This window comes from Dermacentor silvarum, chromosome 6 (genome assembly GCF_013339745.2).
Source record: "Dermacentor silvarum isolate Dsil-2018 chromosome 6, BIME_Dsil_1.4, whole genome shotgun sequence".
Classification (NCBI taxonomy): Eukaryota; Metazoa; Arthropoda; class Arachnida; order Ixodida; family Ixodidae; genus Dermacentor; species Dermacentor silvarum.
The window spans coordinates 176859000-176883027 of record NC_051159.1 but is presented as its reverse complement, the minus strand read 5'-3'; the positions used below and the strand labels follow the sequence as shown (position 1 = coordinate 176883027).

At 50.1% G+C, this 24028-nt stretch overlaps 1 protein-coding gene across 1 annotated transcript; it reads left to right on the top strand.

Annotated features, from left to right (window-relative positions):
• The first annotated feature begins 3295 nt into the window (after nt 1–3295).
• LOC119456445 (acetylcholinesterase-1) lies at nt 3296–22639 on the top strand. The gene is made up of 9 exons (XM_049669197.1): nt 3296–3492; nt 5315–5416; nt 5518–5749; nt 13038–13306; nt 13827–14176; nt 17627–17862; nt 19500–19724; nt 21852–22173; nt 22489–22639. Exons 2-9 carry the CDS (start codon nt 5366–5368, stop codon nt 22637–22639), a joined length of 1836 nt encoding a protein of 611 aa, XP_049525154.1. The 5' UTR covers nt 3296–3492; nt 5315–5365.
• The last annotated feature ends 1389 nt before the right edge of the window (nt 22640–24028 follow it).

The window sequence follows — 24028 nt, the reverse complement described above, 5'->3', positions numbered from 1 at the left end:
ATAAGGAGCATAAATTTCCACAAGTTCAAAACTAGCTAGCCCACATCCAAGCCTCGTTCAACACGCAAGACGTGGATTTCCACTTTCATTAAAGGAGTCAGGAAGTGGCCGTGTATGTAGGTGTTTGCACGTCTGCAGCATAACCATGGTGATACGCATATATGGCAAGCGTTTGGCATAGTTCAATTTTAACCGTCTCCACTGTGCTACACGAGCTGTGCGGCTCGCGTCCTGTCACTCAGTACACGTGAGCTCTTCACCGCGCAGGCCGAAGAGCGACGGTGCCAGTGCGCTTGCGCAGGTGCGCAGCAAATCGTCCGGTGCTGGTCGGCGCCGGCACTTGCGACGAACTCCGGCTTCTCCGTCCAAGGCGAGCCCTGAACGCCACGTTCATAAAAGCCAACGGACCGCCTCACCAAATGACCAGACCGTGGCACCAGCGACCGCACCGCCCCCGATCGCACCGCCACCGGCTTCTGCCGAGCCCTGGGGACGTCGGGTAATCAGACTAGACAATTAAAGAACGCGCTAAATAGGACCTTGCTGCGCGAGGTGTTCGTATCACACACACACACACACACACACACACACACACACACGCACACGCACACGCACACGCACACGCACACGCACACACACACACACACACACACACACACACACACACACACACACACACACCACACACGCACGCACGCACGCACGCACGCACGCACGCACGCACGCACGCACGCACGCACGCACGCACGCACGCACGCACGCACGCACGCACGCACACACACACACACACACACACACACACACACACACACACACACACACACACACACACACACACACACACACACACACATATATATATATATATATATTATCGTGGTTTTGGCGCGCAAAACCGCACGCAGAACTTAGTTTCACTCGATGATCACGGAAACTCGTCGGAACAATAAGGTGATGAAGAGCGGCAGCAGGGGCGAACGAAGGCTCCACGCTGCCTCTAGCTTTGACGGGTCTCCGAGGCTTAAGATTACGCGACATTCTACTAGGTGCGTCAGTATACTAGTATACTACTGGTAAACTAGGTGCGCTAGTTCTACTAGTATACTAGGTGCGCGAGAACAGAGCGCACACAAAGACAAAAAGATATCTGAAGCAAACTTTGAACAACGCGAGAAAACGAGACGAAAGACGAGGAACACGAAGAAACACGTCCTCGTCTTTCGTCTCGTTTTCTTAGCGCTGGTCAAAGTTTGCTTTAAGATCACGAACCAACTAATTCGCACCAGTGTCCTGTTAAGAGATCTCTGCTCTCTAGCCATTGTACCCCACCTCAATTTAACTCGTATACATGGGGCGCGTGCTGCCGCGCTCAAACGTTCTCTAGAATTAAAAAAAACAATTATGGGCGTTCTGCAAATAAATGTATTATTCTGAGAGTATTTCGGGCATTCATTTAATGTGCCGATTCAATCAAGCACTTAGCAAGAAATAGAATCTTGGAAACGTTTTTTTTTTTTTTTTCAAAAATAACCCCGAAGGTGAAGGGTTAAAGATATGTCAACTCAAAGCAAATAAGTGCAGCTGCAACACAGAACATTAGTTGCCTTGCTTCATTGGCAACCTCAGGTACTACAACAATATATTTTATTATTTCGCATCTACTTATCTATAAAAGTGGACGAAATCCATGCGTCTTTGGTACAACACAGCACTCATAATGTGCAAATGAATGAAAATTAACAGGTAACCTAAAGATTCACAGTGAAATATCTAGCGCGCACAATAGTCAAGGACGCAGTGAAGGTGGACACGGGCGCTTACTCACAACTGTTTATTTTTGGAAAGATACAGAACATAAATGCACCAGCTATCTACACTGCATAAATGCCTATCTAACTGTCTCTTTCCAAAAAATAAACAGTTGTGAGTAAGCGCTCTTGTGTCCAACTTGACTGTGTCCTTGTCTATTGTGCTCGCTAGATATTTCACTATGAATACGTACCAACTCGCCCAATTATCAGTTCTGCTGCAGTTAACCTATAGAAACTAAGGTGAACCTTCGCCAATTCATAAGCAGGTAGCTTCACGCTCAGGTGACTCATGAAACAGTATGCTGTGCCAAGAATCTTGCCGAACAAAGGTGGTGGCCGTCATGTGCAGCGCCCTGGGGAAATGGATGCAGCAGTACGACAATAGCTGCTTTCCTGTTTTTGCTCATGCCACATCAACCGATTAACCACGATTGAATCATTCATCTAAAAATTAGAAAGTTAGGATTACCCCGCAAAGGCACTACTGGTAATAAAATCATGCCCAGCGCTCGTCAAGTGGTGCCGCAGTGCTACAGCTGACCTGCCGAGGGGGAGCTGAGCCCCTGCTTAAAATATAAAGGGGTGGGTGGGAGGGAGCGCCACCAGGCCCCCCTCGACTTTAAGCACTGGCCGGTACACAATGAGATATACCTAAGAGATCACGCATTGATGTCTTAGGTCTTCTCAAGTACTTCACAAGGCCCCAAGTACTTCTCAAGAGATGCCGCGGCACTTCCAGACATCCTTTAGATACCTTAGGATGGTTCGCAAATTGACGTGAGCATTGTATACCGAGGAGGGAGGAAGTTATTTCTCTGGAGAGTTTCCGCGACGCGACTGTGAGCAACTGCCATCGCAAGTTGATTTTTAGGCCATGGTGTGATCAAGCAAGCGACATTGTTGCTGTTCAGCCGGCATTATCGTTTTATGAAGAGCTTGATGTTAGATTTCTAACTCGTTTCAGGCTCAAGAACGGGACTGCCATCGATGACATACAGCATGTCCTTTGCAGAAAAATGTTGAGCTAAATAAAGAACATTCTAGCTGACGCTGTTTCACCATGACAGAAAAACAAAACAACAATATCAGTATTACAAACAAAAATATTAAAGCCGTGCTGACAGGACATTTTCCCCTTGTCATTTTATTGTGTTAAATGAAGGTCCAAGTTTTCAATCAGCGAAAAAAGAATACTCGCAAGAGTAAGAAAATCACCTTAAATAATCTACTATGGAACGCATGCTCGTTTCTACAAACCAGTTTTGTTTTGTTTTTGTTTTTCCCAGGAAGTGATTGGGGTGAATGCGTGATGACGTCACGACACACTCGCTCGTGCCGTTTCTGTCATCGCGTCAGATGCCGCACATGAGAGGAGTTTGAGGAAACACGCGCAACAGTATATTTTTATGAGCACCACCATCATACCTTTAGTTAGCAAACTTGCTCTGTGTCATGACGCAGCGATAACGTCGATGGCGCCAAGCTCGGCCTTGGACGAAGTTATAGCGGCATATTTCTAGCACACTCTGACGAAGTGCGCAACACCTTTTCATTATCTTTTCCTCGTTCTCTGCTGTGGCGACAGGTGAGCAGGGCGGTGACGTCGCAGCAGCCATCGCTGCCGTCCCCAGGGAGCTTCAGCGAGAATTCGCCCTATTTCAACTCGCGCAAGACGATCTACGTACGTAACACCTGCTCGTGTATCTTGCCATCCAGAGGTGCGACAAACAACAGGGCATAACGTGACAGCCCAAGGTGTCGGAAGATTGGCGCAACGAAAAATCATACGTGGACCGAATGAAGTCTAGTACTAAAGGCTTTAGTTGAACGAGATGTACTTGATTTTTGGAAGCATAAAGCGCTTGGTTCGCGGTCTCACTCGTGTCCTATTTTCGGTGCGTTTTTCCAAAACGGGAGTACACAAGTTTGCAACGCTTTGATGCGTATCTTGTCCCCAAACGATAATCGTCATAAGCGCATTTCCTTTTTTTAACGCTGTTCGCCCGGTACTTCCAGGTCAGAAACAGCATGCGCGTTTTCAGCGTGACATGAACATAAAGAGCGCAGGACATAAAGAGTTCCTTGACAGGAACATAAAGAGCGCAGAGTTTTCAGTAGAAAAACCGCAAGGTAGGATAGATGACGAATATTGTTTGGGGACGGTGGTAAACTTCGTATGTTAGTTTACCCAGAAAAGTCGCTTATTTTACGAGTATATATGTCCGTGCTGACTCAATGACAACGGCGTTTTGTTCCGCTAATGAGCGCAGGGTAATAGATCGGACTGTCGGTTGCAGCACATTCCGAGGATCGCATAGAAGGTGCTTAGCTTAATGCTGGTTTATCTGAATATTGGTACGCGTTTATAGAGGTGCTTGCAAAATGAGGGAGGAAGGGATAGGAACAGGGTCAGCATGCAGAAAACGCCAGTGTGTTAGAGGGTAACGACTACGACGTCGCCATATATAGTCCCAAGTGGAAATATCGCACGTAAACATCAAACAGCATTCGACAGTCATTAAAAATTCAATGACTGACGGATTGAATGACTGACTGGCTTCCTCTGGTTGGCGCTGATGTGGTTTACCATGATGGGACCCGTATTTTTTTACCTTCAATTTTGTTTTCCACTCTTCTTTCTTTTCATATGCACCGCACTGAGTAGTCGATCTCAGTGATAACAACTGCGAAGCAGTCTCCGAGCTGTGTCCTGGAGTTTTTTAGTACCCAAAGCCCTAATGACATCCGTAATGACGGATGGCCAAAAGAATCGGAAGCGAAATGGAACATAAAAAAAAAGACTCCAGGTGAGATGAGGCGTAAGCATAGGAATAAAAAGTATTACAAAACACCGTACAAGTGTTAAATTGGTAGTGATATAATACAACGTTATATGGCAGCTGGCTGGTTGAATATGATCAGATACAGTGGCTGTAGTTGGTTAATGTGCGATGCCCTAACAAGTTCTTAAAACTGAGAAGATTGTTGCTGACTTTTTTCAGAGGAAGAGTAAATAAGGGAGCCTCTTGTCCTAACAGAGCCATGCCAAAGCTATTACCGTACTGTAGACAGGGCGCCAGGAGGCCAGGGTCGATTTGGGATGGTATCTACAAAAGGGCTGCTTGCAATGGAAAGATCCGTCCTCTCAGGATCACTTTATTCCCGAAGAAAACGAATATGAATTGAACTTATACCATATACCATAATAACGGCGGCGGCGGCGGCGGTGGCGGCGGCGGCAGCGGCGGCAGCGGCAGCAGCGGCAGCAGCAGCAGCAGCAGCAGCAGCAGCAGCAGCAGCAGCAGCAGCAGCAGCAGCAGCAGCAGCAGCAGCAGCAGCAGCAAAACGTAAAAGAAAACAGGTTAACCTAAAAGTAACCGCATATTGCATCAGTGAATAGAGTCTTTATTCCTCACAATAGATCCCTCTGCTCGCATGAACGAATGAATAAATGATTTAAGATCCGGTTCTCCTGCTCAACTATATGCTGCTCTGGGTTACAGGGTAGCCCGTTTCCTCCAGTGTCCCCGGTCTCGGCACCCTCGGAGGCGCAAATGTCACCGAACAATCTGACCAGAATTAACCAGTCTCGGCGGCAGTCCAGGGTAAGAATCGCCGCTATACCGTGGTACGCCCGCGGTATCTGATCGTCTTACGACGAGTTATAAGAGCACGAGCGATCGACGATGTCGCTGCGCGCGTTCAGGCGTCAATGGCTCCGGCTGGCGGACTCTACCGGGGAGAAGAGGAAGAGACTATGCTGGAAAAGGTGCTCGAACGCCACGTGGTCAACGCCACAAACGACGAGACAGGCCAGCGCCGCGGCAAGCCCCTGCTGTGCGCCGTGGTGCTCGTCATCACGCTGCCCATCGTGGCGCTGGTGCTGTTCGCCGTGCTGGCCAAGACGCAGATAACTGTACAAGTGGACGCCGCATGGGGTATACTCTTTCCGCCACAGTGCAGCGCGTTTCGCGAATTCGCATATTTCTCTGCATACCTCGAAGTAAAGACGGATGGATGGATGCATATTTAATTACTCGCACAAGATGGCCCGAGGCCTTACTGGGGCGAAGAGAAGAAAGGAAGCAGCCGGTACATGAATACTTGACCCCGCAGGCCAGCCTAGCTATACGACAAAATGTAACAGCGCAATTAGTAGTTTCCCTTTAACACTAATCCAGTGCTCAGCCCTTTCATATCTGCGGCCTCTGAACTTTAAAAAAGTGAGTTCAGTATGCCGAAAGGGATGCCGTTCCGCTGAGAAGTGCTTCATAGATTTTTAGCCAGTAACATAATCAAGATGTTCTCTTTATAAGAGAATTAGCTCAGACTAAGAAAAAAAATTTGATGTCTTCGACAAGCAAGCTTCACATTTGAAGAATTTGTTCTGGACCGAATGGCAAGTTCTGTCGATACGGCGTCTGTTCCGAGAAACCAAAAGCGCTGCCAAGTGCTGCCGGACTACTTGGCGCCGTAACACATGTGCAGTAGTTGCGCCTCGTAGCTTCCCTTCATTGCTACAGAAAGTTGTCCGCCAGTATACGAATATTTCGGAGGATTGCCGTCATTCGAGCTTTGAGTTGGTGCGCGTGGGTTGCGTGAATGAGACCGGCGTGTAGACCCACCGAGAACACTGCCGTCCAGCGGTCCAGAGACTCGTTGATCACATAACTGTAGCGGAAACGATCCAAGGACAGTCGTCGGCGCGGAGAATATTCAACATTTTGCATAGAATCTTTGTGCAATGTTTTTCTGTCTTCTTTTTTTTTTCTTTTTTTTTGGGGGGGGGGGGGGGGGGCGGGGGGCGTTGGCCGATATTTCTATTGGCCTTGTTATCGACAATCGAAGTCCAGTAAAGGAAATGATCGCAGAAAAGCTTGTCCCAACAGGGGCTCGGAGATGCGCCAAGCACGCGCAGTCTCAAACCAATAGTGCCGGGACGCCAAATGATCAATCGATGCATTTTGACCAGCATTTCAATGGTCAGCGAACTTCTGTCTGAGATAAAGTATATTTGAATCAAGTAACTGTAAATATTTTTCACCACGCACTGTGGTACATTTCCGCGACTGCTAAGAAAACGGAAACAATTTATTAAAGCGGTAGCCTTAGATGGCTCATGGTTAGGAAATTTGACCATCCGGAAAATTCAATTGCGCCAAAATTGATGGTTCCCCCATTGATGGTCGAACCTAAGACCTTCGGTGGGAGTCCAACCCCCAATTTTTAGTGTTAAGGTAAAGTTAAGTAAGGCGCGGTTAATACGAGAGTTAATTAAGGCACTCGAACCCAAGACCTTTGGTGTTAACTAAGGCAAAGTTAACTAATGTACAGTTAATTAATATAGAGTTAATTAAGGCATTCGAACCCGCGACCTTTGGTGGGAGTCGCACTCACGACCTTTGGTATTAATTGAGACAGCGTTCATTAAAGCACTAGACTCGAACGCTCGACCTTTGGTGGGAATCGAACCACCTTTGGCGGGAGAAAACAAGTAATAGGAAGTAACAACGTATTCGAATGATTCATTTAACCACCATGCCACATGGCGCCACCATGGTGCTAGCATGTACCAAGGTACCACCATGGTGCCACCATTCGAGCGCCTTAACTCTACCTTTGTAGCGCCCACCGCCGCTGCGAAGCGGGGACGCTTAGGTCGGCGCTCCTGGCCGGTGGTGGTGGTGGTGAAAAACGTTTATTTGTACGACAAAACGTACGAGGAGGTATGCTCGGGACGACCCTGAAGAGGCCGCCCCTTACAAACACTAGGTGGAGTCCCTAGTACGGGACCCCAGTGGCAGTAGCCGCCGCCTGGGCGCGCTTAACCAGGGCCTTTTGGGCCCGTAGGTCTGAGCAACCAAGCAGGGCAGCCTCCCAGTCCTCCCGGGTAGGGTTGGGTAAGGGGGAAAAGGCAGGGTTGGATGGGCAAGCCCACACCATGTGGTAGAGGTCCGAAGACTTCTCCGCACAGTGCGGGCAGGCTCCAGTAAAGGCCGGATCGAAATGTTTAAGAGCCGCCGGGCACAGCATAGTGTTCGTGAAGAGACGGAGCAGGAGACGCTCCTCCTCCTTTTTGAGGCCTCTACACGGGCGGGGGTAGAGTTCGTGGCCGGATTGATAATAAGCTGTAATTTCTGTATACGAGTAGATTGGCTTTGGGGTGGAGTCCTGATCGGCGGGGTCAGAGAAATAAGGAGCCCGGTGAGAAAGCGCGCGGGCGGCAGCATCCGCTGCCTCATTTCCCTCTAATCCCATGTGAGCAGGAGCCCAAACGACGTATCGGGGGTCGGGGTCCCCGGTTCGGCAGCTAGATTGAAGGACGCGATAGGCCAGGAATTTTATCTGACCCTGTTCGTAGTTCCGACAGGCCCCTCGCGAGTCGGTAATGATGGTTTGAGAGCGAGAATCGGATGCAGCCAACGCGATGGCGACTTCCTCCGCATATGTTATGTCTCTAGCGCGAAAGCTAAGGCCGTTAACTGTTTTGCCTTCGTGGACCACCGCGGCCGTAAACCATCCCCCATGGTGTGGGCCGGTGGCATCCACGTAGAAAACGCCGGGTTTGGAATCATAATGGCGCGCCAGGGCCTCCGCCCGAGCCAGGCGTCTGCCATCATGGTGTGTGCATGCCATGTTCCGGGGAAGAGGGCGCACGTGCAGGGCATAGCGCCATTCTTGTGGCGTACGTACGCGCTCTTCCATCTGTCTGAGAGGTTGGAGGTGTAGTCGGGCAAGGAGGCGGCGACCCGACAGTGTCTGAGAATAACGTGTGATTTGGTTGGTAAGATGAGCTTCCTTGAGCTCCCGATACGTATTCACCATCCCCAGGCCCAGAAGGCGCTGGTTAGAGGTGCTGACCGGGAGATCAAGGGCCCGCTTAATCATCTTTCGGAGGATGACCTCAAGGGCGTCCTCCTCATGCTTGCGGAGATGGAGGTATGGAGTCGAATACAAGATTCGACTAGTCACAAATGCATTAGCCAGCCGCAAGGCATCTTTGCATCTGAGACCCCCGCGCTTGTTGGAAACCCGGCGGACCATGCGGCCCACCTGGTCCCCCACCTTCCGCAGCTTCCCTAGTGTTGTGTCGGACCGGCGGTGTTGGTTGATGAAAAGTCCGAGGACTCTAATTTCGTGTTGTTCAGGGATTCGACCATACTCTAGAGAGAGAGCAATTTTGGACGTGCATTTGGGCGAGGGGCGGAGATGCACGAATTCAGACTTTTGGGGGGAACATTGGAGGCCACAAGCGTGAGCATATCGGTCCACTATGGTCGCCGCTTGCTGCAGGTTGGCCTGCATGTCTCCCAAAGAGCCTTGCGTGGCCCAGATGGTGATGTCGTCCGCGTAGAGTGCGTGTTGCACCCCCGGGACAGCCTCCAGCTGGGCAGGCAAGTTCTTCATGGCCAGATTGAACAATAGGGGGGAGAGGACAGCGCCCTGTGGTGTACCTCTGGACCCTAGAATGTATGGGCCATGTTCGGTGTCCTGTATGTGCAAGTATGCGTGTCTCTGTGTTAGAAATTGTAAGACGTACTGAAAAGCGTTACGCCCGCAGTTGGTTTGAGAGAGATGAATTAGGATGATTTCATGAGTGACGTTGTCGAATGCTCCCTTAAGGTCCAAGGCCAGAACCACCTTGTCATTATGGGGGCATTCGATGGGGTCTAGGACTTCCCGATTAAGTTGGATGAGGACATCCTGTGCGGATCTGTGGGGGCGAAACCCGAACATGGTGTCCGCAAATGTGTTATGGTCTTCCATGAAAGTAGACAACCGGTCCCGCACCATCGTCTCCATTAACTTGCCCACACAAGAGGTGAGAGAGATGGGGCGGAGGTTGTCCGGATTTACGGCTTTGCCAGGTTTAGGAATAAAGGTGACAAGTGCTGTCTTCCAATCGATAGGGATGGGCACTTCTCCCAGCCAGATAGAATTGAAGTATGCCAACAGTGAATTGTAAGTCGAGTCTGGTAGGTTTGCCAGGAGCTTGACTGTAATTTTGTCCCGTCCGGGTGCAGTGCCACGTTTCATTTTGGCCAGGGCTGCCTTCAGGTCATAAAGCTGGAAAGGTTGATCCAGCTCGGCATTCTCAGAGCCTGCATATGAGTATGCCGTCCCTCGGGTATCCTGGGTAGTGCACAGGTATTGGTCCCTGAGCTTGTGTGCTAGCTGAGTTGTGTTACCAGCAAAGCCGTGGATTGGTCACGGAGTTGCCAATCCGAGTTGGGTGGACAGGGTCAGTGTGAAGAGTGAGGCCCAGCGTGGACGTAAGCTCCGCCAACTTGCGGCCACGCTTCTCTTCACGGCGGTACCCCCAGACCCGACTGGGGGCGTTGAAGTCGCCCACAATCAGGAGGGGGTCCCGGCCCGCAACTCTCAGCGCACGACTGAAGAGGTCCGCGAATGAGACGTTTTGGAGTTTTGGAGAGCAGTATACATTGAGGATGTGAATGGATGGGTCCTGTTTGCGGAGCGGGAGGAGAGTCACCATTACGTAGGAATAGTCGGTTTGGAGGTCAAGATCGACCTTGTTAGCTGTGTAATTTCGATGAACGCAGAGACAAGACGAGGGGTCCTCCTGGAACGTCGAATAGTTCGTAAGGGTGGCGCCCTTCCCTGGCTCTTGGAGGGCAACCACCGCGGGCAGATGCTCGAAGGTTGAGAGGAAAAGTCGGAGGTCCGCTCTCTTGGTGCGAGAGCGGAGGCCCCGACAGTTCCACTGGGTTATGATGATGGGTGACGCCGATTTGGAGGGGGCAGAACGCCTAACTTTAGGGGTTCCCGCCATGGTTAGGTTGGGCGTTAAGAGTGAGTGGAGCTGCCCCAGAGCCAGTCGGCAGGACCAGAGTTTTGGCATCTAGGCCTGCCAGGGTGCAGTCTTCGTCATCGTCAATGTCTACAATGCGACGCGAAAATTTGGAGGGGCGGCCGGATACGTCCCTAAGGGGACCCGCTTTGCGCAGCGTGCGGAGTTGCGCAGCGACAGCTTGATTAACTTTACTTGTGATCAGCTCATCAATTTTCGCGAGCATCTGGGCCATCGCGGTGCCGATCAGGAGCTCCATTTTTGCGCTGAGGCGCGCCTCCATAGTCTCAAAAGAATCATGGCCCGACGGCTTCGGCAGCGTACTCTCACTATCCATGGACTCCGCATTGGAGGCGGAGGGGGAGGTAGGAGCAGACGGTGGGTTAGAGAGTTGAGCCTCAAGGCTCGCAATTTTAGCGCGGAGAGGCTCCGTGTGCTTACGGATCTCCTCGGCAATTAGAGTAGGAGAGGGAGGGGGGGATTGGAAAGGGGAGGCTGCCCCACCGGGACCGCTCACCTGTTTGCCATATTTCACTGCGTTCGCCCAGGCACCGGCTCCCGCATCCTTTCGCTGTTGCTGCTGGCCGCGGTTCCCCTTGCCGTCGTGTGGTGGCTGCTGCTGCGCCGCTTGGCCCTTGACGTCACCTCCACGTGGTGGCGCCTGCTGCGTTGTGACGTCGACGTAGCGTGATCCGCCGTGCGAGAACGCCGCATGATGACGAGTCTTCTTCCCCGACTTGGGGAGGCCGCTCTGCTGAGGGGTGGTCATCTTGGGTTGTATGTACTTGGCTGTACATTCGCGCGAGTTGGTGGCATGGCTTCCTCCACAGACCGCGCACTTTGGGTTGCACTCGTGAGGGGTCCGCACCCCCTCCACTAGCTCCGCCTGCTGTCCACACAGGCCGCACTTTGCATTGGCTGGGTTGGGACAGGAATCAGCCCGGTGTCCAACGGTGCCACACAGTCCGCAGGCCGGAATGGTCCGGTAATAGGGTTGAACGAAGGTGATTTCCGAGTTGTAATGAATGTAGCGAGGCTTGACTCTGCCAGCAAAGGTGAGTCGTGCCTTGTTCGATGTGCCGAATTTTCGTATATCCAAGAGTTCGCCTGCGCGCCACTGCAGAGCCTGGCGTAGGGTGTCGGTCGTCTCGTGGTTGGCGACCGTGACCACGCCGTAGCAGACGTCCTCGCCATGTTGCTTCAGGTGGCCGTGGGCGGCCATCTTGCCTTTGTCAGTTTGTAGCTCGAAGTCGCCGAGCAGCTGGTCCGCCGTTTGGGCCTCCCGCGTGCTAGCGATGATGAGGTTCTGCTCCGGCGAGAGAAGCAGGTTGAGCGTCGCCGCCTTTTGTACTCCGACGAGAGTGACGAAGGCGGCGCCGAGCGCGCCACGTTGAAAGACGTCTCGTAGCGCCACTGGCTCACGAGGCTTGATGATGACGACAAAGTCTTCTGGGTGTGGTCGAGGCAGAGGCTTAGGCTTCCACGTCGTTGTAGGCTTGCTGCGCTTCGCGCCGGATCCTTGTGCCGCACGCGTGGCGGATCCTGTCTGAGTTGAAGGCGCCTTGCCGGCGGGCGGGGCCGATGGAGCCATTTTCATAGCTTTGCGCTGGGAGCGGCGCTCAACCATGCGAAAGAGTTCTTCGTTGCGGATGGGGTCCGCAGCCGCAGATTGCTGTCCCTCGAGGACCGGGATCGTCGCCCACGCCATGGCGTCGGGATCGTAACCGCGTTGAGCAGAGAGATCCGTCATCTTGCAAGACCGGTCCGTTCTCACCCGCGCGCCGACGTAGCCGTTAGGCTCAGCGTCGGCAACGCGAGGTCGGAACGGAAAATCGCTCTAAGTTTGCCAAAAATGGGCCCACCTGGATGAGATTGGTGTCCTCGGGTGCCGGGCAGCTTTAGGAGTCCGATGGAAGCAAAATTGATGGGGTTGCACGAAATTGACCGTGGCTTTCGTCAGTAAATGACGGAGCCGATGCACCACACCACGCAAGAGGCAAACGCCAACCGCGTTCCGCCTTCGTAGCGGAGCGTCGCTCCTGGCCGGCGCTTTGGGGCCGGCTGCCAATGACAATAAAGTTGGGCGGCGCGTGCTAACGGTGCAAGCACGGCACGCGCTAGTCCGTTCTGAAAACCTGCTGAGCTGCTTCTCTTGCTCTGGCGCTCTGGTGCGACCCCTCGGTTCCCGACACCTTAATTATTTAGGCACTCGAACCCACGACCTTTGTTGGGAGAAAATGGGTTATAGGAAATAACGCATTCGAATGAGAATGTCAAGTAATTGAATGAATGCCTCGTTAGCGCGTTGGCTTTCGCCTTCATCCCCTTTAGCATATGTTAAAGCGACTGTAAACTTCTTCACTTTGCCGGCAGTGAGTGACACTCCCGCGGGCTCGTTGAATGTCCGCATGCAGGCACGTACCGCGGCTCACACGAGCGTGTCGAAGGTGGGCTCGAGTGCGACAGCTTTCTCGGCATCCCGTTCGGCAACGCAACGGGCGGAGAGCTCCGGTTCCGGAGGCCCGTGCGCCCCGGCCAGTGGGCCCAGCAGACCACGGCGGGCAGCGCCCCCTGCCTGCAGCCGCCGCTGCGCATCCGCAACTTCTCCGTGTACGACGCGGCCAACAGCGGCTCGGAGGACTGCCTGCGGCTCAACCTGTGGACGCCCAGCATCAACGCAAAGGTCGCCCTACGCACGTTACCGCATTATACCGTGCTTTGCGGGCGCGCTAACGAACCCCGCGTGCCCAAAGTTAATTTGAAGCCATAAATTACGGCGTCTCTCATGGCCACTGCGTTGCTTCGGAATTAGGGCATTAAATTACGGTACATGGTTACAGTGCTCAACTCGAACTGGATCGGCCACTACTATGGCTGACTGGCTAGAATGAGGTGCCTGGAAACGAGGAGGACAACGCGTCAGGATGATATCAACTGATTCTTCCCGTTCTGCCGTTGTCTCGAGCCAATTTCACGTGACAGGGTTGAGCATGCGCACGAAACCTACGATTCAAACAGTTGGCATGATATGTAGTTGTGTTTACGTGATCCGTTCTTGTGCACCTCCATAACGCCGTTCGAAGAAAAGTAAATCCAACCGTGTTAAGTCGGTTCAACAGCAACTCTCTCGAGCAATCAACAAACGCCGCTACTTCATGAGCACAGCAGCTCGGCCCCAATGTATCGAGTCTGCATCTCTGCAGGGCCTTCCAGTGCTGGTGTTCCTGCACAGCTTCCAGTTCTACTACGGCGGCAACAGTCAAGAGTTGTTGCGTGGAGAGCTGCTGTCTGCGCTGGGCAATCTCGTGGTCGTGGTGCCCAACTTCAGGCTCGGCCCACTGGGCTTCCTCAGGGCGAATGCGAACAGCGAGTCTTCTCCCGGCAACCTGGCGCTATACGATCAGCGCCTGGCCCTCGAGTGGACGCGCGATAACGTGCGATACTTTGGCGGCGACCCGGAGCGTCTGGTGCTACACGGCTACGAGGCCGGCGCCGTGTCCGTCGGCTACCAGTTGCTCTCGCCCGAACCCCACTGGGTCAAGGGGGTACCCAGGTACAACGCACCTCAGGCGCGCTGGCCGCAAAATAGATCGATACTACTACATAGCGGGAAAAGTTTCGCCCGAAGGCCGAATCACTGAAAGCGATCTATTCTCTCAGCAGCAGGAAAAAAAAAAATTACGTCAGTTTTGGCGCGAAAGAGGCGCGCTGCATGCGGTTTTCGGCTAGTTTGGCCATACTTTAATGTGGAAGCCACATAGAACACGATTCAACGTGCGATCCAGCGTCCGACCCATCGTACCAACAACCACGCCCAGCAAGTACCAAGGCAGGAGGAAGAAAGAGAAAGGCAGTAAGGTAGGAAGGTTAACCATGCAGAATGACGTCCGGCATGGTTACCCTACACCGGTGGTATGGGAAAGGGGAACACAAGGAACACAGGGAGAGAGAAGAGGGAAAAGGAAAGAAGGACATTAGCGGTGAATTCGCTGACGCGTGTGGTATTGCACTATTAGTCAAAGAAAAAGTGTCATCAAGCCCCAGCAGTTTCTAGCAGCCATATTTCAGACCCATCGGGCGTCGATTTGGACGCCGCGGTGCAGGATGTCTTCTGCAGACGTGTGGCAAAATGTACTTTTCGGGAGAAAAAAAAAGTTATGTTCCAGAAACTGTCAGGATCGTCTGAAGCCTTCGCGCGCGTTTTTCCGGTGGATGGTTCATGAAAGCAGGATTGCGTTTACGTGGGCTGTTTGGCACATGGGAAAGGAAGGAAAAAGGAGGCATGAAGACGGGAGACAAACTGAACGAACCGCTGTGCTGGCTTGCCCGCGTCTTTCAAACACATCAAAGCGCCCACTCAATAGGAAAGGAAGCAGCAACACATACGTTTATATAGTCATGCCGCTGTTGACGATAATATACATACGATATTGAACAGGGCCAATGCATGATTAAGTAAGCGTGGCACCGCTGAAGCTGCACAAGAGGGTTGTATCTTTCGCCTTGTCGTCGACGGCGACATGACTGTGTTTGGCTGCTTCCTTTCGCGGCTATTGAGTGGGCGCTTTGATGTGGGTAATAGAAGCGGGCAAGCGAGCACGGCGGTTCGTTCAGTTTGTCTCCCGTCTACATATATATATATATATATATATATATATATATATATATATATATATATATATATATATATATATATATATATATATATATATTATATAGACGGGAGACAAACTGAACGAACCGCCGTGCTCGCTTGCCCGCTTCTTTTACCCACATCAAAGCGCCCACTCAATAGCCGCGAAAGGAAGCAGCCAAACACAGTCATGTCGCCATCATCAGTGAAGCAAGCAATCACAGGAGTCGGCACAGAAGTAGTTCAAAAAATAGAAGCACGTAGGAAAAACATAATAGGACTTTACTGTTATATTTTTCCTACGTGCTTCTATTTTTCGAACTATATATATATATATATATATATATATATATATATATATATATATATATATATAATGCTTTTCTGCTTTTCATACCTCACGTTCTTTTTGCACCCTATATATATATATTTTTAGAAACGGCACCACTCATACTTTGATACGAGCAATCCTTGCAGTAGTTAGCTATAAGTGATCAGCATGCACCTCCATGAACGAATACAATTGATTAATCAGGTTCTTATTTATGCATCTACCCATTCGTGCCATAGGATGGCAGCGGGAGACCGTTATTTGCGTGTTTCGTCTCGCATTTTACATTATTGCGCCCGTCACTGTATAAATTTATGCAGTGAGCCCGCAACATGTGTGGTGCGGTGAAAACCAACTGCACTCCCGCTGTCGTGGTGATCCTTTTTAGTTAAGTGCTATTTTTTGAATGTATGGTATTACCGCCATAAGCTTCTTTTTCCACAATGAAAGTATGCTTCTGGATTAGCATTCTTTCTAAATTCAACCAGCAAAGTTTCTATAACACTTATGACTAATATCGAGTATCTTGCCTGCTTTAGCCTGATTACCCAAACATGAAAGCTATGCACAGTCAACGCTCTTTGCATTCGAGGTTCACAAGGCGGCGACTAGAGGCGATATTGGTACCGCCGTTTATAACCTTATAATGCGCCTCGTTGTGTCTTTCGTCCACTCTGTGTCCTGTCTTCGTACTGTTTCTTTTTATTAGTAGGCTAATGAATCGTTGAGCTCCTTCACATTTAACTTTAATCGTGAAGCACACGGCCAACTTTGTGAATCCCACAGTGGCAAAAAAAGCAGCAAATATGAACTGAAAGTTTCAAAAGAGAATGATAGTAATAATTGTCGGTCATTGTTGAAGCCCGTTATTACCACTTACCACACTGTGTATCATATGTTACACACAGAACAACTTACTCTAGCCAACTCTAACTAAACAGAACCAACACAAAGGAAATCAGTACATATTTACCCGGGATCTGTGTCATCTCTACCAAGGAAATAGAAATTAATAGCAGCGGTAACCTTGAAAATTAGATTTCAGTTATTTTCCTCTCAAAATATGTATGCCGGCAGCGCGTCAGGTTAGCAAGCAGGTTATTTTCGTGATTCTTACCCTTGAAAGCATCGCAGTAACAATAGCAGGGGCTCTTTTTTTTGAGTGCACCGTGATGTTTTAAACTAGGAAGATATTCCGATGGTTCTCCGAGACAAGCATTACTGTACGTATTATAAAGCATGCAGCTATCGGTTGCTTTGTGGACGAGAGCAGAGATTTGGTTTGCTGTGAGAAAACAGATTTGGTGGAAAAAATATGGCACATTTATAGACTATCTGTTGATTGACGCCATTATTGTGATGAATATGTCAAAAATGAAAATTTCAAGTTTCTGTTATCAACATAGCATGGGGCCAGCCATGTTCAAAGAGCTAAAAGTAAGAATAGCAAAAAAGAACTATCGGAGGAAGAAGGTACTATTGCGGCTTGCGTCGAGCTTCTACTTCACACAAAGCAAAATTCACATATAAGGAAGCGCACTGAGGTATCCGGCTTAAATATTGAAGATAATTTAGTCAATCAAGAATGGCGTCATCAAATTTTTAATAAACTTGTAATATATCGAGCTTCGAGAAATACACTCTATATATTACAGCTAGGTTTCAAGCTTTTTTTCAATAGTTGTACTGCTTTTCTAGGTTTTCTCCGATTCAAATGCATTTCTGTTGGTTGTAAACTATGCCCGTAACTGCATGGTATATGACATGATACGAAACAATTTCTGCTCATAAAATCACAACACTGCGTTCCTTCAGAAAACTGAGGTTTGTTTCAGCATTTCTGGCAAAAACAAACCCTTGTCACATTTTTTCACAGGAAAACACAAAATCATGCAGTATAAATTGAAAAGTACGACTGGTAGGGGCAAACACAGTGCATGAATGTCGCATTAGAAATTTTGATTTCTTTTACGTTCCGTTTTACATCACTTGAAGAAGCGAGAGAGAACAAGTTTTTTTACATTTCTCTGCGAACGCAGGTTGATTCTGCAGAGCGGCTCTGCGCTGCGCCTCTTCAAGAACAACACGGGCGACGCCAGCATCAGCAACGTGCGCTCGCTCCAAGTGAACCTCAAGTGCAACACGAAGGAAGAGAAGCCCCAGCTGGCACTCGAATGCCTGCGAAAGGTCGAGCCCGAGATGTTCGTACAGCGCAAAGCGCACAAGGACATCGACTTCGTGTTCGGGCCCAGCTTCGACACCGAGTTCCTGCCTGGTAAACATGCGCGGCTATAGAAATTCATTGCCAAGGGCTTTGAAGCCGCTCTCCGAGCCGAAAGAGCTCTCGCCAGGTCCTGTGGCAGGAATCCTGTTCCGTTCAAAGTGCTCTGAAATTAAAGAGCATGAGAAGTGTCCACCCTGGTCCTGTCAAGATTTGGAGCACCATTATACTGTAACGCGGCAGCCCCGGTCAAACTCGAAGTGGTCTCGAAAGTCACGCTTGGCTATTTGAGGAGCACATTGGCATACGACGGCATAGGCAGCTTTAAGACTGAGGACGCCGATCCGATTAATCATCGTACCATGAACGCTCGACCTGTTGCTTACGTTTAAGGTACGTAACGGGCTCTCGAACGTATGTGGAAAGCTATCCCTGCTTGGAGTGTTACAGAAAGTATCTGAAGGAGTTAGCGGGGTCAGCTGAATGTGTATTTCGAGGGACTAGAGCGAACAGCCGTTGTGTGCTCATTAACTCCTGCCTTGGAAAGCCAAGCGAGACACATAGGAGCGTGTAAGAGGTTAATGGACGTATTTGACTCTGCTGGCCTGGATATTTGAGGGGAACAAAGGTACAGTATAATTTGACGAGGAGATTGCTCCGGAATGATTTATCTGTCGAAGAGCCTTGATGCCTCCCACTGTATTCTATAGTATATGCGGGCTCAACCTGCAAGCAAGCTCGTAAATAATTTATTGCCTTTCCCCTTCAATCCGGAGCTACAATACCATAAAAAGACGATGTCGCATTAACGTGTTATCATTCGGTTCTCAAAAGACATTCCACAGAAAACCTTCAAATGTAGGCAGCGACGCGGCAACAATGACCACCTGACATAGTGCTATACCGCATGACGACCCGTTCACTCGATGCTGCATGCAACTAGTTGCGTAGTCGTAAAACTCGCATGGGATGAAACGCTTACATGCTGGATTACGGATCCGATGCACAACTCACTCAGCATGAAAGTATACGTTTCTATTACTTTCCCGCAATTCATTCACTCACTCCACCGGAACATGCGTGATTTGCACTCGCCGACTTAAGGATGTGAAATGTCAGCCTCAGGTTTACAAGCAGGATTAAAACATCACTTATGCGCACCTTAATAGCCGAGGATCGGCGCCAAGTTTGGCAAAAGCAGCTGTTTGTAGTAAGATATTGTTACTAGAAGATACCACACGTACCCGTTCAATGGCACTATCTAAAAATACCATTTTCCCGCCACCCACCCCCAAGAATGCAGGTGATGTCGAGCTCACACACTCGAAGTCCTCACACGGCCAAAATTCACCGTGGTGATTTCATAACTCACGTTGTGAGGACTTCTAAGGAGGATTATTAGCGCGGAAATCCGAAATATGCAGGTTGTATGCATGGACACGCCAAAAGCGCTTTCGTCGTGTTTCGCATTCGTTCCTGCCGTCTCTCCGCGCAAAAGCATACAACAGTGCCATTTCGCCCAATGGTACAGATTACTTGTGGGAAGCTTTAAGAAAAAAAGAGGGAAGTAGGAGCTGAGGCGGTGCTCCTAAACTATTCGGTGAGGAAGAAAACGTTTTCAAGGGGTTTCATCTCCGAGTTGTTTTACACGTACACGTATACACTAACAGCGGGCGGTGTCACCGCTGCAGCGCATCCGAGCCAGTTGCTTTCGGACGCGATCCACTCGAAGGAGGTGCTGCTGGGAACCGTCTCCGGTGAGGGCGTCGTGCTGGCCGAGGTCTACAGAAGCCTCCGGAAGCCCATCAAGCCTAGCGAATTGCTGGCCGCGTACGGCGTGGTGGACGTGGCACGGCTCATCGCGCTTTACACCAACGCCGACCAATGGGACAACCGCACTTTCAAGCAGCTGCTTGGTAAACGAATCTCGTGTCACTTGAATTTGTAAAACGAACGCATCCTAAGCTTCTTGCTGCAGTCTGACCGTGGGTTTGCAGCCCGGGACCACGAACACGCACAGTTCATTGGATAGTTTTAGCTTGTCGTGTAAACATATTGCCGTTTGCAAAATAACGGGTTACCAGAGGTGGTGTACGACGGCAACAACATCGGTAGCGAAAAGCGTGGACACGGAATAGAGGGAGAGGTCAAGAAAGTTGGCAACCTAGTACAGGGTAACTGAAGTACAAATAGACAACACGAAGTCATCAAAAGAAAATTGAGAGAGATAACTAGAGAGGGTAAACTCGATGCATGGGAAGGAAACAAACAAGTCCATGGATATTTACAAACATACCAAGAAATAATTCGGGGAAGAACATCTACGATTATACAAAGGGAAGTGCATCTATAGTTGAGGTCCGAGCTGGCTGCCTGAGCTCAAAAAATTCAGTGGTGATTTAGCGGTAAATGCGAGAAAAATGTGATTGCATCACGTCGTACCTCTCCGAGGTTCCGGATCCATGATTTAAACGGCATTCACCGTATATTGCGAAGTGTTGCTCAGGAGCTCACGCGACACACGTCCTGCTTCTTCGAGGAGCGAAGTGCAACTGACGTTAGTCCGGAGCACGCACGCACGAATATACTTTTTCCACTTTGACACACTGATGCTCAGGCATTATAACATGCCAAAGAAAATATTTGCAACAGGACGAGGCACGTGTCTGCTGCAGAAAAAGTTCAGGGACGACTCAGCAGTGTCAGCACATCGTAATGTATACTGCCAATATATTCACCCAGAAGAACCGCATGCAGCGAACGTACTTCCTCCAAAAGCACTGGGATTTAGAGAGGATGGAATGATTAACAATTAGGAAAAAGACCGTTAGAGCCGGGGTTGTTACAGGTACAGGTAAGTACACAACATAGAGATATAAGTTTTAGCGAGAGGGAAGGTTATGTGGAGAAACGGAAATTCCTAAACTGCAATGTACGTACCAAAACCTGATTAGCTCAAGCAGGCTGCGTGACGTTTTTCGCCGCACCGTATGAAAGGGGATGCCTACAGGAATCGCAATCGTCCTCTGTTGGTAATCTGCGATTGGTAAGAAATTTGCGGAAGAGGTAAAGCTTTCTATTTACCATCCGCGGGTCACCCGGTTACCGGAGACGTTCACGTGAGCCGCCGTGTTAGTGGCGCTGTCTTGTGGCGCAGGTTTATTTGATTTATTTATCTTTTATCTATTTACAAAATACTGCAGGCCCAAGCTAGGGCCCATGCAGGACGGGTATCAAAAGATTTACACAAGCACTGGTAAAAACGTCAAACAGAATTCATCGCAGATCATGATAAGAGAGGAAAAAAATACATATACATTTAACGTGACACATCAATGAGCACCTTATGGCCGCGAAGACAATTCTAAACATTGCAACTTTAGATAAAACAGTCCTAGAGTTCGCGACAAAAGAAAAAAAAAACAAGTAAACAACCAGGGAAGAGCCGGAGCTTCTATTCTAGTAATCTACAATATTCTGCCCAACTGCTATTGTAGAGCGTCGACATTTCCAGATGAAGTCGACAAAGAGTTACAAGATGTTGCTTCCAGTGTTGCTACTGCCGCTTACAGACATGGTAACCTGGTATTCTGTAAAGAATGCCACACGCTTAGAGAAGCTAAAGCTCTTAACGCTCGTCCTACTGGAAGCGCCGTAACTGGAACTTGAAGTATACCCGAGTAAAACAGCTGAAATAACTTGCGTTAATATCATAGAAAGCTTTATCACACGCATCAGCTCAAGTTCGTCGCCTGGGTAACCCCAGCGGGTGATCGATAGCGCCATTAATTAATTTACACGTATTTTGCCTAGCTATATACACTAATAAGTATAGCGGCCGGAAAAAGGGCGCTGGTAGCTTCTTACGTGCGTCAAGCGCGCAGTGAATGGAGAGGATCGAGCGGAACGTGCGATATTTCACCTTGTCATCATGGACTTTCGGAACAAGGCGCACGTGCGGGAGACATGGTCATCTGCGCTTTCCCTGGAGAGTTTCGAACAGTTCTGGACTGCTCTTGGCGCGGGCCCTTCGGCGTGTGCAGGCGACGTGCTGTCCTCGTGCCCGGTGCAGTACCTGGCAGAGCACCTGTCTTCGGGCAATAACCGCGTGTACAGCTACGTGTTCGTGCACAAGCCGAGCTTCAGCGACTGGAACGATTCGTTTCCGGCGCAGTACGAGGACCTGGACTTCGTGTTCGGGGTGCCGCTCCGCCGCGGACTGGGAACGCCCCAGGAGCAGGACCTCAGCCGCCGGCTCATAAAGCTCGTGGCCACGTTCGCTAAGGAAGGGTACGTCCATAGCACTGAGGTGTACGTGCTTTCGCGCATACGCCATATTTACAGCAGCATGGCGGTGACCAAGAGGTCACGGACTCGATTTCCGTCTCTGGCGTTCGGTTATGGACTTCAATGTGGAAACGCCTATCTACAAAGATTCGGCGCACATTAGGCCGTCAGAAATATTACAGATTCCTTGGCGTGTCGAGAAGGCGGCAACAGATAACACACAAGCACAACGGTAGAACAAGTGGTGTCATGGCTGTGTGTTCCCCATTTCCGCTTATTTACATCCCTGCGCTTCATCTCGATGTAAGCGAAGTAGCGCTTGGCTTAGTCCGATCGTACGTATAATGGTGTCGCGCAACGCGAACTCAGCGTTTCTTGTGTGTCTCCTCGCAGGACGCTGCCTCAGTTGCGCGAAGGCGCCGAGTGGCCCGAGTTCCGCGGCCTAGGCAACGACACGGTCGAGATCGCGCTCGACGGCTTCTCGCTGGCGGCCTCAACACGCGCCGAGCAGTGCCGCCAGATACGACCCCACATCCTCTACTAGGGCGCCGGCGTCGTCGCATACTGCGTGAACAGGACGCCACGAAGCCAGCAGCCATTGAGCTCGCCGCTAACGTGGCGGCCAGTCACCGCCGCTCAGCTTGCTTGGTGTTGACAGGCAGCGCCTTCACTATAGGCACACCTCCTCTTTATCTAAGAACGCTATTTCTTCATCTTATCTTCACTTCCGAGCCATTTTTATTATTTTTTTTTGCGTTGTGCTCATTATTTCTTGTTTGCGCTTTCAACTATATCGCAGTGCATTTTGAACTGTTTGACTATATTTCAATGCTCGACGAGTGATACGTTATTTTGTCATTTCGGAGTATCGTTTTGAGTGTATTGTGTGCACTCGCTTGTTGCGCTAGCCACACGTCAGTGTTGTCATAAAGCAATAGTAGATGGTCTAACCGTCTTGGTTCCGGTCACACGGACAGGAGGTTTCCGTCTTGATGACCACGCACGTCAAAAACGACATGCAACGTCACATGATCGCGCGGGACGTCGATAATGTGCGACGGCAGCACCAATGTCTTTGGCGCTTTAGTTGATTATGATACATGCGCTGAAGAGCTACTATGAGGGTCCCAGAGGGTCAGCTGCTTGGGCAGCAGGCGCAATTGTGAGTTGTGCGCGTTCAGATCGCAAAAAATAGCCAGTCTGGTATTCTGCACTGAACTATATGTCAATAGTGTTTCATTAACATAATATTTCGGACGTGCTCACATATTGATTGTTCGAGTTCGGATTACAAAGTATGTGTGTGTGTGGAGCGTTCTTTACAGACGTGGCACCGTGTGTGACGCGTTTGAACTTGATTGCGTAGTCATGGTTTGAAAGTTAGCTTCAAAATTTCTTTATAATCGACCTATTTGTTACTTATTTTGCGAATGCAAAATCCATGTGCGTTTATAAAAGCAACTTGATGTGTTGAGATCCCGTTTGTTCAAGTGTTTGTGTGCATGGACTTGCGCGATGAAATCTTGTCACCGTGGCAGCTCCGCTGTTTAAGCCGGCCGTAATGTGTGCCGCCTGCCACTGCGTTGCCTAGCAACCACCTCGCGGTGCGTCGCGCGCTATGCTCGGGAGAGAGAAAATGAGAGAGAGAGAGAAACAAATTGTATGAGCACCAACGAGGCAACCCGCAGAGGTGCCGTCGACGCCATCCGCGCTTTCCGTGACTGCAGCAGGCGCCTCTGGCGGCGGCTCTACCGAGCTCCCACCAGCTGAGCTCTACTGCGCATGCGCCGTGACGTCATACAGGCGTGTCGTCTGCTGCGCGCCGCCCGCGCGTACACTGTGCATAGCGTTTTCCTCACTTCTCCTACGTGTGCTCGGGCTGCAAGTGCTTCGCGAGGCGTTCGCCGATGCCACGAACCACGAGGAAATGGTT

Coding starts and splice junctions, on each gene's coding strand:
- LOC119456445 (XM_049669197.1), top strand. CDS start 5,366: ATGTCACCGAACAATCTGACCAGAATTAACCAGTCTCGGCGGCAGTCC. Junction 13,307..13,826: donor CGCCCAGCATCAACGCAAAG/GTCGCCCTACGC, acceptor GCATCTCTGCAG/GGCCTTCCAGTGCTGGTGTT. Junction 19,725..21,851: donor CACTTTCAAGCAGCTGCTTG/GTAAACGAATCT, acceptor CGGCGTGTGCAG/GCGACGTGCTGTCCTCGTGC.